The 16,840-nt window shown below is 41.6% G+C and overlaps 4 protein-coding genes across 7 annotated transcripts; 2 read left to right on the forward strand and 2 right to left on the reverse strand.

The window, feature by feature from the left end:
• Positions 1–115: 115 nt before the first annotated feature.
• RB195_002663 (uncharacterized protein) lies at positions 116–4,457 on the forward strand (the record flags this gene model as incomplete). The annotated part of the gene is made up of 13 exons (XM_013446688.2): positions 116–207; positions 279–339; positions 1,564–1,641; positions 1,709–1,848; positions 1,943–2,057; positions 2,690–2,890; positions 2,962–3,102; positions 3,500–3,622; positions 3,690–3,789; positions 3,851–3,958; positions 4,018–4,196; positions 4,254–4,345; positions 4,397–4,457. The coding sequence occupies 13 exons, from the start codon at positions 116–118 to the stop codon at positions 4,455–4,457; spliced, it is 1,491 nt and encodes a 496-aa protein (XP_013302142.2).
• A 715-nt stretch (positions 4,458–5,172) lies between these two features.
• Positions 5,173–9,513, reverse strand: RB195_002664 (uncharacterized protein; the record flags this gene model as incomplete). 2 transcript variants are annotated; one of them, XM_064200024.1, is made up of 6 exons in its annotated part: positions 5,173–5,365; positions 5,475–5,630; positions 6,809–6,940; positions 6,999–7,163; positions 8,241–8,392; positions 9,259–9,513. In XM_064200024.1, the coding sequence occupies 6 exons, from the start codon at positions 9,511–9,513 to the stop codon at positions 5,173–5,175; spliced, it is 1,053 nt and encodes a 350-aa protein (XP_064055905.1). The 2 variants fall into 2 exon arrangements, with proteins under 2 accessions (XP_064055905.1, XP_064055906.1); XM_064200025.1 differs by having other exon boundaries at positions 7,011–7,163; positions 9,259–9,348.
• On the forward strand, positions 9,378–12,366 carry RB195_002665 (uncharacterized protein; the record flags this gene model as incomplete). Of its 2 annotated transcripts, XM_064200026.1 has the most annotated exons (6): positions 9,378–9,614; positions 9,714–9,735; positions 9,785–9,798; positions 9,861–9,980; positions 11,406–11,589; positions 12,287–12,366. In XM_064200026.1, the coding sequence occupies 6 exons, from the start codon at positions 9,378–9,380 to the stop codon at positions 12,364–12,366; spliced, it is 657 nt and encodes a 218-aa protein (XP_064055907.1). The 2 variants fall into 2 exon arrangements, with proteins under 2 accessions (XP_064055907.1, XP_013302140.2); XM_013446686.2 differs by lacking the exon at positions 9,378–9,614 and having other exon boundaries at positions 9,715–9,798.
• Positions 12,367–12,398: 32 nt separating this feature from the next.
• On the reverse strand, positions 12,399–16,773 carry RB195_002666 (uncharacterized protein; the record flags this gene model as incomplete). 2 transcript variants are annotated; one of them, XM_064200027.1, is made up of 5 exons in its annotated part: positions 12,399–12,536; positions 13,378–13,491; positions 14,294–14,389; positions 15,216–15,332; positions 16,600–16,773. In XM_064200027.1, the coding sequence occupies 5 exons, from the start codon at positions 16,771–16,773 to the stop codon at positions 12,399–12,401; spliced, it is 639 nt and encodes a 212-aa protein (XP_064055908.1). The 2 variants fall into 2 exon arrangements, with proteins under 2 accessions (XP_064055908.1, XP_064055909.1); XM_064200028.1 differs by lacking the exon at positions 12,399–12,536 and having other exon boundaries at positions 13,360–13,491.
• Positions 16,774–16,840: the final 67 nt, after the last annotated feature.

The following is a 16,840-nucleotide window of genomic DNA, read 5'->3' on the forward strand; positions in this document are numbered from 1 at the left end:
GCTGTAAACCTTTGCTTTTACTGTCTCCACAGTACTATTCTATCTGTGCTTTGATACATTTTCCTAAAACCATTTTTTTCTTTCAAAAATGATTTTCGCCGTTATGTTATAGCCCATGACAACCACTTCCGAAGGTCCAAGTCAGCTATTTAATGGTTCTCTTCCTGTAACATTATTACAACCTAATATAAATGGACCTGAATATATGTGAGCTCCTGAGAATAGAAACAATAATTTCAACTTTTCGATTCTTGAGTTCTCGACGACAATTTTTACAGATCATCGGTAGTTGAAGTAGTCCTGAAAATTGCGGAAAGACGATTCGATAGCAACGAAAAGGTGAGCTTCTACTGAGAAAGGAAGAGAGTTTTGGTATTTTGACCTTTCGCGCCGACCATATGCATCTAGTAGACAGGGAAGCAAAAATTTTAATTTTGAATCACGAGTTAGAATTTTGTGGAACGTAGAAACGACGTAATCCTATCACGATGAAAGAAATATGTAGTCGACGCCGGCTGTGTTCAGTCGGATGAACACGGTACACCTGCTATAAAGCATGCTCTTTCTCAGTTCTGCGAACACGCTTCCATGCCTTAGTCGAATGCCCTAGAATGCGAATCATGCTCACCCAGTTGGAGACTTTCAAGCCGACTACGCATAGGAACCTACAACGCTAGACTCAACATTCCGCCCTTTTTGGAAGATTTCAGAAAACAAGTCATTAACTTGGTTCGAAACAAAATTCAGAAACCTTATAGATCTAGTAGGCCAAGTAGAAAACAAAGTCGTAACGAGTAGAAGAAAGCCAAATTTTCGCTTTTGGCAGAATTTTTTTCTTATCAAGAATGCAGAAGAATACACCCACCGCAATCAATGGCAGGCGAGGACTACTGATGTAGTGTAAATTAACAAAGTGAAGGAGATGTTACAGAAGAATTGCTTAAGCAGCAATTTCATACGGAATTCTGTAACATTCTGAATTCGAGACCGAATAGCAGCAATCTGCTTAACTTCTTTTAGCGGTCGTTCTTTGGAGGTTTTATTTGAAATTATTTCTAAGGTGCAGGTTCCTACGTTACAGTACATTTTCAGTTAGCAAGTTGTTTGATCGGTATTTCATAAACACCGTGAGAAAGTCATGGGGCACATGTAATGATTACGAGAATCTGGCCTATTTGTGGTGATGTTTTAACCTAATATCGTAACGAGAGGTTGAAAGCACCTCGGAACTGTTCACAACCATTAAAGCTGACCACAATTTGTGGGTCTCGTACTAGTTGGGATGGATGGATAAAGATATAATACATAGTAGGGTCAAAACGACTTGAACGGACGGTGCAATTGCGTACGCTTTTCTCGAGGGGGTGCGGTGGTGCGTAGCGGTTAGGAGCGTACTGGACCACCCATCGTTGCAGTTTGCGATGGTCCCACCTCGCTTCAAGTGCTGCTCCTTCCGCGCCGTTTCGAGCGCGTACGCAAATGTGCTTCATGTCGTTTTGTCCCGACTATATGTTCGAGAGAGGTTCTGCATCTTTTGGCAATCATTTAAAATAATACTTTAAGGAGTGCCGCATAGAAATAAGTCGGCCTGACGAGTTCGAATTTCTGTATGCTGAGGGTATTACGAGGACGAAGTACCAGGTTCAAATTCAACTACACAGCCTGCAATCTCTTTCATCATCTCTTTAGAAAGAACAATTGTTTCTAGTCATTGGCCAAGTCATGGAACTTGAATGTGGATTTTGATGACTTCCCAGCAAGAATTGTTCGGTTACTACGTGAACGAAAAGGCGCCACTTCCCCAGTCCAGCTGACTTGTACACTTAGCCAAGACCTCTCAATATGCACGTGAGTTTACGACGAGGATTTTTTTGTCAGCAGTTTATTAGAACGAATACTTGTAATTGTTGTGATATAATTGTAACATCTTACGTTCTTTTAGTTTTGAATTGGTACACATCATTGATATGTATACGGTTCGGATCCCGATAGAATTGAAAGCAGTCCGGGGCAAGGATTTGTTATGCCACGTTACGAACAACATGCGGTCTTTACAGGTTAACTAATACTTTCTAGGGCTGATTTTTGTTATATATGCTGTCCCAAAATTTAAATACAATTTCGAAGATTTGAATTTTATAGAGATGAAAGTCTTTTCCCCTTTTTGACTTGAAAAATAAAGTACATATAATAGGGTTTTGTATGGGATAACATATAGGCTGGAGGCGTCATTGGACCATACTTTTTTGAAAATGAGACTTGCTAAGCAGTTACTGCTAATGATGCTCGACATCGCGTCATGGTAACCGAGTTTTTTTTGCTTCAATTGGATGAAATTGATGTAGAGGACATGTGGTTTCAACAAGATGGTGCTTCATGTCCGTGAAATAATCCAATTACTACATGAGAGATTTCCTGATCGCATGCTCCCCGGCTCTGTGAGCTTATGCAATAAGGTCATAGAAAATTTTGGTGAAATAGTGCGTATCAGCCAGCAAAGCCGTGAAAGTCATTTGCCAGATGTACTACTCCGTACTTAAACCTATCATATGTACTTCATGCTTCAATTTAAAAAAATTGAAAAACTGTGTTTTCCATTTAATTCAAATCTTGCGTATTTTTTGGAACACCCTATATTTCCAATTAGCTATGCCTCAATGGTCCGTTCCTGCTTGACGTGTTATTCTAGGTTCAACTAAGCGCTCTGAAAACAGAAAAGAAAAAATGTGAGCAGGAGTGTGAGGAATTGAAGCACAGTGTTGAAGAACTGCGGGATTTCCGCACAAAAGCAGAGTTGGAAAAGTCGCAACTTGAACAGCGGGTAAAGGAAGCTGAAAAACGTGCAGCAGATGAAGCACTAAAAAGAGAAGAATTTGAGCAGGATCTGCAAGTTAGTCTCAACTGTATATGAATGTTATTTTTTTAAATCGTCTTCACGTAACTTCTGTATCTTATTTTTAGTTGGAACGCGATGAGCGTGATTCTGCATTGAACACTATAGAATCGTTGAAAGACGATCTAGCCGAAGCAGAGAAGAAAGCTCGTGAACTGGAAGAAGAACTTGATCAATGCGAGGAGGAATGCGAGGATCTTGGTGTTAGAGTTAGTTGTACTGTTTTGTGACTGTCATTTACGCTCTCAGAGGCGCAGGGTTATTATTGTAATTATCCACCGCTGTTCTTACGTCGAAGTTAACAAAACAGCAGCGGATTTCTTCCTGAATAAATAAATATCATACTATCTTATGACTAGATACCATATTTTTATGTTGCTTTTTTCGTACGAACTGCTGCTCGACACTCGAACAAATCCTCGTGAATTCACTCGAAGTTTTTTCTGAAATCGTAGAGTAAAGTTTTCTCATTTGATGCATATATGTAGTTCTTCAGTTGTTCCTCTTCTTCTAAGCAAATTCTTTTCATTTTAAAACTACTTGAATTCTATACATGACCTGCCGTTTTGAGCTTGGGAAGGTTTTTTTCATCATCACTGCATTCAGTTGCGAGAGTCTAATGCAGTTATTACTCGCCTTCGCAGTGAGAAGGAAGACTTAATCGCTGCTTACGAGAAAGCAAAGAAAGACCTCAGCAAAGCTAACCATGTCATTTCCAAGTATTTAAAGGTGGGAAAATAGTTTTTTTTTAGACTTTTAATTGGTTGTAACTATAACAAAGAATCGATTCATAAAGGGCGAAATGCACAATGCATCGAACAGAAGTCTAGACGAAAGGAAGAACGAGATGGCCGCGGATTTGAAGATGAAGGAGTCTCTTATTGATGAAATGACAGGTTTCTTCAAGATTTTAGCTCTTTTGAATAATACTACTTCTGTATTCTTTCATTTTCTTAGCTTCGATTGCCGACTACAAGAAAAAGGTAGAAGATCTAACGAAAGAGAACAAAGAACTACAAGATACTCTTCAAACTATGGAAGCGGAGAGGGCACGAACTTCTCGCGGTATGACTTACCACTGTGTATAATTGCGGTCCTAAAATTATCGGGATTTTGAATTGTAGTGATTGAAATGTACCGCAACCAACAACGTGCTGTCGCCTCTCGTTCAGTAGGAGCATCGCCTCCGATCATTACCGGATTTGGTCCCACTACTGGTTTCCTCGGTGGCCGGACAAGTCCTCTGGGCAGTTTCGTTCCATCAACGCCCACCAATTTCAGAAATGTTTTGGGAAAGACTTTGGTAGACAAAATCTATTTGGTTTTATTCCAGTTTATGTTTTCAATGGTCTAATTTCAGCAATCTAGTACAGCACTGGTGACACCATCAATGCGTAACACTCCTCCTGCAGCGAACCTAAAATATGGGACCACAACAACGGGTAGAGAGAAGTGAGTGGGCTCCATAGATCCGTAGATGTTGGAAAAATGTGTAGTTTGCAGCTTCCCTCCTTCAACCTTTGCCGCGGAAAAAGTCCCACCACAAGAATCTGCGCTAAAGTGAATTGCTACAAACACTAACAGCCATCTACAACATTTCCACGTTCATTTATTTGTATTGTACACTGAAGTGCCTCCTCGATAATGACGTAACATCCTTGATCTCGCTCTGTTAATTACTGGTTCAAAAGTAGTGCGCGAAAGCCCTTCGCCTCTTTGAAGTTAGTACATTGAAGAACGCTGCGGTCATAGTGTAGGTAACCTTCGATACGGTTACCAATTCTGATTTGAAACACCTAAGTGATGCTTATTAGACTACTACTCCTACATTCTGCTCCAGATTAGGACTTTGAGAGATCAGAAAACTCAACTGAATTGCTCAAAACTACTTGTTCTATCCCTCTTACGAATGTTAACGTTTCTTATGGGCTAAGGGTTGTGTAGGTGTGTTCACAAAAGGAATTTTAATGAGAAAGCAGCTTAGCTGCACAGGTACTACTCATTACGAACACAAAAGTCGACTGAACGTCTAACTGTAAACGCAAACTCCTATTCAAGTTATCCATTGTGTGTTTGTAATAATTCTGTTTCTTGTTTTTTTTTTCTTCTTGCTCTCTTCACATTGGTTCGTGCATGATGCTAAGATCTCTTCTGTTGACATCTTTCAAGAAATACTTGTAGATTTACTATTCTGTGAGTGTGATAAAACTTTGCTGATAACTTGACAACATGTTACAAACCGGTAAATAATATCACAGCTGTGGTCGAATCGAAGGTGCTCACTCTCTGAATATATCTTCGATTTCCTTTGCTAGTTTAAGTAGTGAGGTGTCTTGGAGATTGCACAGCATGGCCACACATACTCCAGAAGGAGAATTGCCTTGTGCTGAGCGGTTAGTGTTGGGGCGAATGAGTAGTACAGAAGACGCACCAACGGCAGCACCCGTGTGGTACCATAACCCGCCGAGTGAACTTAAAGAGTTGAACGCTTTTCTTGACTCATTTTTTTTGCGTAGAGTCTCATTGAATCAGTGAATAACTGACAGAACACATGAAGCTATTAAAAGTATAAAAATCGGACCTTCTGTTAAGACCTCCAGCGAAATCATCGCCGTTCACGCGCATCCATCCTAGACCAGCAAGTGTTTTGTCGTTCACACTAGCCTCTCCCTTCCATAAAAGTCCGATAATCTTCTTGTTAAGAAAAGCGTTCTTAGTATTTGGGCTGGCTTGGTAGCTAAAAAATTTTAGGATAGCAACATGTGGGCCATTTACACAGAAGTTTTTAATTATAGTGCGATATTATATGATCAATCATATTCAGAAGATTATTTCTTTCTAACTGCGCGAATTCTTCGCGTATCACTGTTGCATAGGAGGTGGGAGGTAGAGGACAAAGTTAAACGAGTAGAGAGGTTTGCGTTGGTGCCTACACTAGACTCGTCTATTACAGAAGCACCACAGTGGAACGCAGCACATATACCACGAGTTGGTCTACAAACCATCAAGTTCTGGAAACGGAAGTCAATATCCTAAAATGGCTCGGCTTTCGTTTGAACAGAAACAGCCTTTAATTTCCGAACGAGTTCAACAGTAAATGGACAGCACTCCATCAGCTCATCTCTAACTCCAATCTAGAGTGTTTTACTTTGTTTCCCCTCACTCATATTTATTTTTAATTCCTTAGATTCCTCCAGTGCTAGCTATTTTCGGAGAAGGATACACGCCATCGTTAACAAGACTTATGCTTGGATCAAAACAACAACACGAAGCACAGTGTAGTTGCGTAAGCGGCTGCGCTCGAAGCGATGGTGCGGTGGTGCGTAGCGGTTGGGATACAATGGGGAACTATTCTAGCACCTCTTGTCGCTGCAGTTCGCAATGGTCCCACCTTGATTCCAACCGCTATCTCCACCCCGTCGCTTGGAGCGTAGCCGCTTACGCAACCGCAGCGTGTTTGATGTGGTTTTGAGCCGACTATATCTAGGTAAAGTTTTAAGCGCCTAGCGCTGATCAATTCCTTTGGAATTCTCCAATGTGTTTAACTTCAGTTCACAATCGTAGAGATTTACGAATGAATAACGAAGATCTGTAGAATGTCTTGTGGGCACCAATTGATGTATAAAGAAAGTTTAATTTGCGTTCGTGGCGTTGAACTATCGACCGCGCAGATGCACTGTGACCTTTGTCACTGCGTTTCACCCGTCTCCAGTGAAAGTTGTATCCCAACAAAAAAATAACAAGAAGCACAGCCTCTGGCTCTGGATTCATGAATATGCCGAAGGACTAGGATTTTCTTGCATAAAAGGACATCCCATGTAAAGATATAAGTTCCCCTGACAAAACCTTTTCCCATAAATGCTTATTTGGAACATCACTACTTCATTTTTTTTCCTCTTGTTCTAATCCAGATACCTGTAGAGGATGGCGTTGGCAAAAATGAGCAAGTCCGTAACGTCCGAAAGAAGACCACCACCTGCCCATTTGTAGGAATTGTCAACTTCGGGACAGTTTTCCAGTGTGTGCTTGCTGTTGCGTACATAGTAACTACAAAGACATAATGTAGTACAAGAACAATCGAACGATATATGAAAAGAGATTTAACTTAGTTACGTGCTTCGTTCTGTTCGGAATCACTGGCTTGTTCACATCCAGAGTAGTGTGCCTCATCCCCAGTTGAAACGTCAAGTCTTCCACGAGCTTTTTATACTCCTTACCAGACGCTTTTTCTAGCACTGCGCTTGCTAAAGTGAATCCATGGGTCGTGTAGCTGAAAAGTATCGATGTGTAAAATCCGGGTTGTCTTTTTCAGGAAAAACCCCATTGGAGGAGAGGGATTTCGAAACTCGATGCTAAGGAAAATGCCCATGTGCTTTTTTTTTAAAGCATAACTACATGAGCAAACGAGAATGGCTGTAACTCTTCCCTTTTTCCTGATATTTATTGTTTCTAATATTTTCCTTCATGAACGAAATGGTACAATTATCACCAAAAGATGTATTAGTTGAACTATAAGGATAGCGGCTCAAAAGCGAAAGGTGGACACGAAAGTTTTTTTTTTTCAAAAGAAATTGAATCTGCCCAATTACTCTGTTTCTAATTTTAAAAAATGCTTTGGGAAGTAACGTGTTCCATCATTTGCCTGAAATAGATGAGAAAGCTATTTCTTCCAACCGATATGCAAGCGTAGATGGCTTCGCTTGCGTTTAGATTAAGTTCTTGCGTAACCCTCAGCTCGAATTGACACCTATGTTTATCTTAAACTTTCCACGATTTCAATCGTTAGCGCTTTGTAGGCGAAGTCAGAAAGTCGACAGACACTTTTTTGAGATTTTAAATTCGTAGTCGAAAAAAAAAAGAAGATCGATGTCGACTTGAGTCACAAGGCCTTGCGTAAATCTAGCATCATTTCTAAACGATGATCGCAGACATGATGGACGTTGAAGTGTTCAGGCGAAAGTTCCGTCCAAGTTATTGACTTCATTTTAATCCAAAGTGATAAGATAGACTATTTTTTAGCTCCTAGATTTCGTACTGCGATCGTTCGCCCATCTCTCGATTTACAACCTCATTTTCAGCTTGAATTAACGTATTCATTAGATCCGTTTCTTCCCTTCGAAATACTTTTCGGAAGGACACCAATCTCAACACAGTCGGGTAAAAACTAGCTGACTTGTAGTGCAATTGTGCAAGCGGCTGCGCTCGAAGTGGGACAGGACAGGAACAAAGGACCCTTGCTCTGCTCCGCGGATTGCAATTGCACCTCGAGTCAATTCGTTTTGTCCCGACTACAGTTTCATCTCGGAGTTTAGCAGCCACAGAAATGCTCACAATAGATTTCGTTCACCTGAACTTTGATCCTGGTTTTGCAATTAAATCGTCATCCTTGAACATGGTTAATGCTTCCGTCACGCTTGCGTACGGAACGTTTGAGAGGAACTCCTTCTCTTCCGTATTGTTATTCGATGGGTCCTCGAGATCAGTCTTGCTACCATCGTCCTGTAGTGCAACAAGCTTATCTCTTTTTTGCAGTGTTGCTTTTCAGTTACAATGATGAATGGAAAGGCCGGGATTGAGCTGGAAGATAAAGGATAAAGGATAAAGTTTCTGGCGTTAATCAATCCGCTTGGGATGCGCCCCCACGTTCACTTCAATTCAGAATCGTTTGAGGTTTACGGACGGGTAACTGGCTTATACAATGACTTGCGGTGGCTAGCCGATGTGTCAAGTCAGTGTTTTTATCCTCCCAGACAAGTCTGGTACCAATTTATCGACCCCGGAGGGATGAAAGGCTTGGTGAGCACTAGGGCTGGAAGATACGCTTTGCAAATACGGAGCATGGGAAAATCATAGTGAGAAGACCGCGTTCTTACTCTGTTTTAATTAGCTTCAAAACCACGTTTGTTACGCAATTCCTCCATGCCTCATGTCGTCTTGACTCTACTATAAAATCTCCCAATGTTATGCGATCGAGGAATCATAGTTCTTAGACCTAACGTTCTCGACCAAAACTTAATAGGATTCAGATTTTGTCTCGTGTTTCCGTTGTGTGCAAATACCCGGCGCTTTTCCTTAGTTTCTGCTTAAACAATTTTCGTCTCAAACAAATTTGGAAAAGGTAGCACTTTTATTGAAATGACCAATTTTTCCTTGATTCCTCTGCTGAGAATTTTACCTTCTGCCTATAATATGGGCTACAAATGCCTCTGGAGGAAGGGGAAATTCTCCTGCAGAAGTAGGCGTAAGTTACCAAGAAGTGGGGTAAATCTACTGAGGTAGAAGCCCTAAAACCTGAGCATTTATCTTAGAGGATCCATGACATGTAGGCTCAAGCTATTTGGATGTGGTATGAATTGCTCCCTCACCCTGTTTTCTAAGCGGTCAGCAAACCAGTAAGGTTCGTAAAACTTCCACACTAATACATGTCTGATGAGAGAAGGATGAAAAGATGACATGCAGATCATTTCTCGATTGTTCGCAGCACATGAGCGCACAAGCCAGTCCAGTCCTGAGGGAATACTACGCTCTAGTGCCACTTCGCGTCGCAGACGCTGGAACAAAGTCCGCTCCTCCTGTACTAGTGACTTGCCTTGTGGACTCCTTTGCGGCGGAGGCAACATCGCGAGGCTTTCGCGGGCGGTCGCGCCGCGAACGCTGCGACAACCCTTATTGCAGAGATCAGCTGAGTTTCGTAAGAACGTCATTCGACGGCTCCCGAGAGGTATCTGATTTCGTCTCGTCAGTCAGTGATTTTTTTCATCATGTAGTTCTGGCCATTTTGTGTTCTTCCATGATACTAAATCAAAAATATTCGTCCTAGGATGTCGTTGGTTACGAATGTGGTGCGGGTCGCCTCAAGGGTTCGACCCACTGTTGCTAGTTCTCGGGCAGATTACCATAAGAAAGTATGACATTTCCGCCAGTTGATTAGGATTTAGATAAGAGATGCAGATTTGTTTCACTTGAGGTAATTGATCACTATGAAAACCCTCGCAATGTCGGATCCTTGGATAAGAACGACCCGTCTGTTGGGACGGGGATCGTTGGTGCTCCTGCCTGTGGTGATGTCATGAAGTTGCAAATAAAGGTCAGAGTTTCGCACTTGTACATCACATATGTCATAGGTCTCAAAAAAAGAAGCGATGCAGTGAAATCATAGTTCTGTTTTTGTTTTCTCCACTATTATCTATTCCAATTCGGATCATAGCTGTATTTTCTGTCTCCATTTGTTATCCTATAAAAACTAGAAGCACCGTCAGTTCAGTTGATTCGTCAGCGGATTCAGTTTAGTTCTATCAGTTTTGTGGATATCTGCTGAGGGGTAACGCATGAGAAAATTAAAACAGAAGTAATGTAGTATAGACAACAACCACGCTTCCTCTCAGAATGTAGTACAAAGATGTATACAAACTATGGTGCGGTGCCGTTCAGGGGGAAATGGTAGTTGGGGGGCGCTCAGTGGCGCCCTTATTTCTGAACGCTCTCTCTTACTTTACTTTATCCTTGTAATTTTAGCTTACATATAATAGATCCTACAAGACTAATGCTAAATTCTTAGGCCCACGACTGATTTAGTTATTCACTTCCAGAAATAAGAGCGCACTGAATCCCCACCCCCGACTGTACTTTACTCCCATTCTGTTCCGTATTTTTCTTTCCTGTAGGAATGTTTCACTCCCCTCTAGGAGAGCTTAATGTTTTCTTTCCATTATAATATACAAGTGTACAGTCGGGTCAAAACGAAATGAAGCATGGTGCAATTGCGTAAGTTGTTGCGCTCGAAGCGGCGCGGTGGAGAGAGCGTGGGAACTGAGGTGGGACCATCGCTAACTGCGGCAATGAAAGGTGGTAACAGGGGTCCTCACTCGATCCTAACCGCTTACGCAACTGCACTGTGCTTCATTTCGTTTTGATCCTACTATATATACTAAGTTTGTATTTCAATGGATTTTTTACTTCCTCTGATTGATGCCTCGAGTCAGACGTATTTCTGTTTCGATTCGATTTGCATTATGTCAGTAATTGAGCAAATTACAACTGTACGAGGAGGGAATTGTTTTGCTACACCTAACACCTGCATAAGTTTATAAAAACTAATTTTTTCTTTCGTAATAATTTGACAGTAATTTCCTTCTTCGTAATAATGTGAAAATACATTCATTGTACGTAAGCTTTAATATGGTGTACATTTAAAATGCTGGTCTAGAAATTATGATTATCTTGGCCTTATAGGTTTATAAGAAGTTCCTCACGCTTTGCTTTGAGTTGCGCCGCGTTAATAATAGATACCAATTGAATTTCTTTTTCGTCAGCTAACGCCTTCATTTCACTTCCAGTGTTAGTATAGAGGTAGCTCTTGCAAAATGATATCGGGATCAGTTATAGGCATGAAAACATTCCAGCTCTGAAAATGTGGAGATTCTGTGAAATACCTAGAAGGAAGAATGGTCGAGCATCGGGACGCATATTGTCGTCAGTTTATTAGTTTCCATAAAGTAATTACAGAATTTAGGTTGATGAAAACGGCAAGATCGTCGATGCTAAATTCAAAACGTTCGGTTGCGGATCTGCCATCGCATCGAGCAGTTTAGCTACAGAATGGATCAATGGAAAAACAGTGGAATACGCTGCAAATATAAAGAATGATCAAATTGCAAAGGAGTTATGCCTTCCACCCGTAAAACTCCATTGTTCAAGTGGGTAGATTGTTTAGTGTAAGGTTTAATCATTTATATCTTGCTTACAAATGCCAAAGTCGATTAATTCATGAAGAAATTATGGTCTAACCGACTAGAAGCGATATTACAAAGTACAGACTCATATCTTACAATGCAATGGTTTTCCTTGTCTTTGCTACGCAAGCGAGCTACGAAATAATATTATTACGGATTGCCTAGCTTATGTTACAAGAACCATAATTCCTCTCTAGGCAGTGGAGTCAGAAGACTGTACAGGATTATGTTATTCTACGATTTTTTCGTGGTATTCATTAGGGTTTTTCGTAGTTTTCCCCTCCGTCTCGTTGTTTGTAATCGAGACAAATATTTCTCAGATAGAGTAAAGAGTCTTCAGTAAAGTGGTAAGTTGAAAGGATCTTCAGTGGGATACAACATGGAGAAACATTACTGGGGTAAAGTGTGGTTGGGTGGGGGAGAGGGCATGCAACCGCGTTCCTATTTCTGGAAGTGAATAAGTAAGTCGGTGCCCTAAAACTTAAGGATTAGCCGTAGTGGATCTATGACGTGTAGGCTAAAGCTGTTAAGAGAAAAAAGCAAGATAAATTTCCCAGAAATATGATCGCGGTTGAGTGCCCCATCCCCCAAACCACATTTGTACCGGCACGTTCAGCAGCGGGTGTAAACCTTTGGTACTATTTTACTTTTTCTGATTTAGTGTTGGCTCAAGATGCGATCCAAGCAGCTTTGAACGATTACAAGAAGAAGCAGGCGAAGAAGCCGAACGCTTCAAAGTAATTCTTGTTATACTTGAGAAATCAGTTAGTCAGTTATTTGTTAACGAAATGCACATGTACTAGAATTTTGAGTTGAGAGGCAGTTGTCTTGCCTTGTGTGCTGCTTAATAGAGTGTAGTTGTACAGATTTAACAATTCTCGCATTAAATATTCTGCGTTATGATTGTATACCTCCAAGAAAGAAAGGTTATGACATGTTCTGTGCTCATCAAACAAATGCAAGGAATTCCTTCCAAAATGCACTGATAATTGAAATCTCTTTCTAGTCTTAAACCACATACTATCCTAGATCTTGTCCGCAATATCAAACTGTTTCAATCAAAACACCTCAAAATCTTCCAATGACTTGGCTTTGGAGCACCCGCGCAATTAGTCCGCAGCTCAACGACTTTCAACTTCGGTTCTGTTTGAAAATGAATAAGTTTCAGTGATGTTGACCACTATATAGAGAAAAAGCTGTGCTGACCGCATAGTAGGAGCAAATTCTCGACAACCCAGGAAATGAGGTTCCATCGTAAAGGGTTAGTTTTGTCAAAAAAAAAAACTCCGAAAATGTATTTCTTTTCCATATGAAATGAAGATGCGGTGTTCTACCGGAGGTTGCAGAAATTCTGAGGCGCTTTCATCGAGGTTAAATAAACTCGGTGAACCTGATGGAAATCCCGACAACTCCTCAACTTAGTGGAAGTGACCCCAGTGATTGGAAGAAAAATGACCTAGGTCGTGGTAGGAATCAGCTGAAGAAGTATTAAAAGTGGAAGGGACGCTATAGACCCCTTGGCAATAGGAAAATGAGGATGATATGCAGGAACACGAAGAAGAATAAGCGACCTGACTTTGAGAAGCCGATGGTTCAAATTTTGTTAGTTCAAAATTACCACGGATAATTTCGAAGAAAAGAGGTCTCAAAATGTATGTTGACAGGTAAGAGCCTCTCCTTTTCATATATGAGTACGCTAAGTACGTTTCTCTCAGCTTCTACGTAGGTAGCAGATCAATAATAATGTCCCACCTTTGTTTCTTTTTTGTAGTGCCGTATACCAGCGGTGTGTGAGAGCAGCTGGCGAAGGGATATTGTAACCGGCTTTCCTTCATACTTCTTCTCAGGAAAGTCTGGGAGATAATCCTGGAAATACATTGGGTTGTGGTGACGAAAACCTCGGCTAATTTCGAGAAAATATAGTTTTGCCATCCGTTAAGAGCGGTTTTTACGGACATCACCCAACATTTAGAGTCAGATTAGACAAGAAATTTTTATTGTAAGAATCCCCTTGCATAGACAGCGCCGAATGTGTAGAGTGGACATTAAAGGCAGCGTGTCACGAAACTAAGTTCTCTGTGGGCAAACATAGAGTTTGTGGTGAAGATTACAAGTATGAGTGTGGGTTCCTCAATTCCCTTCAGTCGCACAGAAAAACGGTGTTTGAAATCCTACAAGGTATGTGAAAACGCTGCACCCTCGTACACGCGTCGCCTCCACGAGCGAGAGGTCGAAATCTAGTTTCTTCAGCAGCGTATTCAAGTAAAACCAATCAATAGGCTGCTGATGATAATGGCGTGCACAGGAGTGGCGCGTTTTCACGCACCTCATTGAAACAAACGCCATTTCCACGCCAAATTTCATCACGATTGAGCACGATTAGAGGGAATTAAGTGAAACAACGCTTATACTCGTAATCTGCCCACGAACTCTATGTTTGCCCACAGAGAGCCCAACTTTAAACGTTATATCCTCAGTGGAGGCGGATGCTCTCTCGAACCTCCGCGGTGTTATCGATGAGTTCCTCGGAGTTCTTTTTTTTCCGTATTATGATTTTTTTGTGTACTGTTGAGTTAAAAGACTTAGTAGTCTTAGTAAAATTTACGCAAAATAACCTGCGGAAAATTGGTTTCATCTACACCAAAAGTTTTTGTACAGTTAAACGTACCTGTATGGGTTTTTCCAAATCTAGTTTCCCATCCTGAATGAGTCTTGCTGCTATAGCTGCTGTGATTGGTTTACTAATACTGGCGATCCGCATCACCTGAACTACCGTAGGTGTTATTTGATTATGTTAGAGTTAAGTTAGTTAAGTTAGGTTAGAGCTTCGGGAAATAAGGGCGCCACTGAGTGCCCCCCCCCCCTCCCCTCTCTCTCAACGACATTTTCCCCTAAATATGATCTTTCTCTGACGTATCAATCCACTTGGGATGCGCCAATGCGTTCTACTGTACTTCGTTACCGTTGAGATTTACGGAACGCGTGTTGGCCTATGCAACGACTTGCGGGGGCCAGCCAATGATCAAGTCAGTATGCTGTCCAACAATCTCCAAGTTCTCTCTTCTGGAAACCTCGGCATTTGATAGTGTATTTATGTTTTCATGTTATGAAAACGAGGTTTAGGTGAAACTTTTTTTATTGGCCTGACGTTTCGACAAACTCGTCTTTTTCAAAGGCCAGTTTCACCGACTAGCGGGGTTGGTAAACCACCGCGTTCTTGAAGACTGTGACCAAGGCGAAAGGTGGCCTTTGAAAAAGACGAGTTTGTCGAAACGTCAGGCCAATAAAAAAAGTTTCACCTAAACCTCGTTGGCATATCAAGAAAACATAAATACACGATCAAGTCAGTGTTTTATTCTCCCAGACAAGTCTGGGGCCAATTTATAGATTCCGAACGGATGAAAGACTTTGTTGGCACTAGGGCGGTCTCGAGCCATCGACCACCCCGCCACAACGGACCTCTTAGCGACAGCGCTACACCCGTCCAATACATAACGTATTAATATATTAAATTTGGACATAAATAAATGTGTATACGTACATATAAAATAAGTACGCTTAATCTTGATGGAGGCAAATTGATACTTTACCGTGTCTTCTGTACAACGACTTCCGCTCTCTAGGTTGGCGAATCCAAAGCCTTCACGCCATACCACATGTCCATTCACAGTGACTCCTACCGAAAGTCCAGGTATTCCAGCAACAACCTCAATAATATCTGCGAATTGATAAATTGTAAAGTACTCCAAAGTGTTAATAACATAAATCTGAACTATTCAGTCACCGAACCTCATTTATTCTTCCCTCATTTTTGAATAGGTTTAAATAGGTTATGTAAGTCTGAAAGGTCTCTCTGTTTAACACATACTCTCTTCCGCTCTTTGTCCCAATCGAAGTGCGGTTATCTTATTTCGAGGCCAAAAATATATACGGTGTCGTAGCACCGTATAGGAGGATCGAAACGAAATGAAGGACGGTACAGTTGCACCATTGCAAGCTGCAGCAATGAACGCTGATAGCAGGACTCCTCACTCGATCTTATCCATAAACGGCTGCGCTCCACCGCGCCGCGTCGAACACAGCGGATTGTGCGATTGCGCCGTGCATTCGCATTCGCTTCGTTTTGACCCTACCATATTTGTAGACACGTTGTACCGTACTGCAGAGGGTAAAACAACGTGAATTTTGTTGCAACTGCTTGGATGGTTGCAATCGCTCTAGCTCCGGCAGAGCTGGATCAAGGGTCCCACTGCGAACAAAACCGCATATCAGTTGCACCATAAGCCAAACCGTTTCGTTCCGACTGTATTTCTAATTCATTTAAGTGGGACTGCGACTTCCTCCACACCTACCCTCCCTCTCCGGAGATCTCGTCACTGCTACTGGACTAGATTTCCTGTCGTAGATTTGACTAGGCAAAGCGCAAGTGGAATGCGTGGCCCGCCTCTGTAGATAGGTTTTATTCCTGACGTGTTGCAGAAATCGATCCATAGGGGAGGCGAACACGTAGGGAGGACTACCAAATAGTTCTGCTTTGAGCAACACTTCAGGAAGGTGTCTGCTCATATACTGCACAATAATCTTTTATTCCTCTTAATCGTTCAGTTAGTCGCAGAACAACTTCTTTAGATTGACGTCTTTCTGTTCTCATATATGTAGAAGGCAGGTAACAAAATGCCATTACGGACATGGTATATGACATGAAACTCGGTGCAATTGCAGAAGCGGCTGCGCTCGAAGTGGTGGAATGCTAAGATTGAGGGGAACCCTTGCTAACACCACTCATCGTTGCAATTCGCGATGGTCCCACCTCGATGCCAACCGCCTGTTTAACCGCGCTGTTTAACCACAGCCGCTCACACAACTGCACCGTGCTTCATGTCGTTTTGACACGACTCTACGTCGGTACAAGGACTAATCATACTTCGGAGATGTAAAATATCGTCTTGTAATGAGTTATGTTAAGCAATTTACCATTTGACGTTCAATTAACTGTCGAGCTTTCTTCTTCTTTGCTTCTAAACTTGTAAATGTTTCAAGGTTTTGTTCGGTACTGTCATGGTCAGCGTATATTGCGGCTTTGTTGGCCACTCCATATGACAGAACTGACGTTAAAACTGCCAGCGGACGGGCAGATTTGTACCACATCAGTCTGAGCGATAATATTGTAGTCGTGTAGAAATTGAAGTAGTTTTAGGATGAAGTATTGAAAGGT

Source organism: Necator americanus, chromosome IV, assembly GCF_031761385.1.
Source record: "Necator americanus strain Aroian chromosome IV, whole genome shotgun sequence".
Classification (NCBI taxonomy): domain Eukaryota; kingdom Metazoa; phylum Nematoda; class Chromadorea; order Rhabditida; family Ancylostomatidae; genus Necator; species Necator americanus.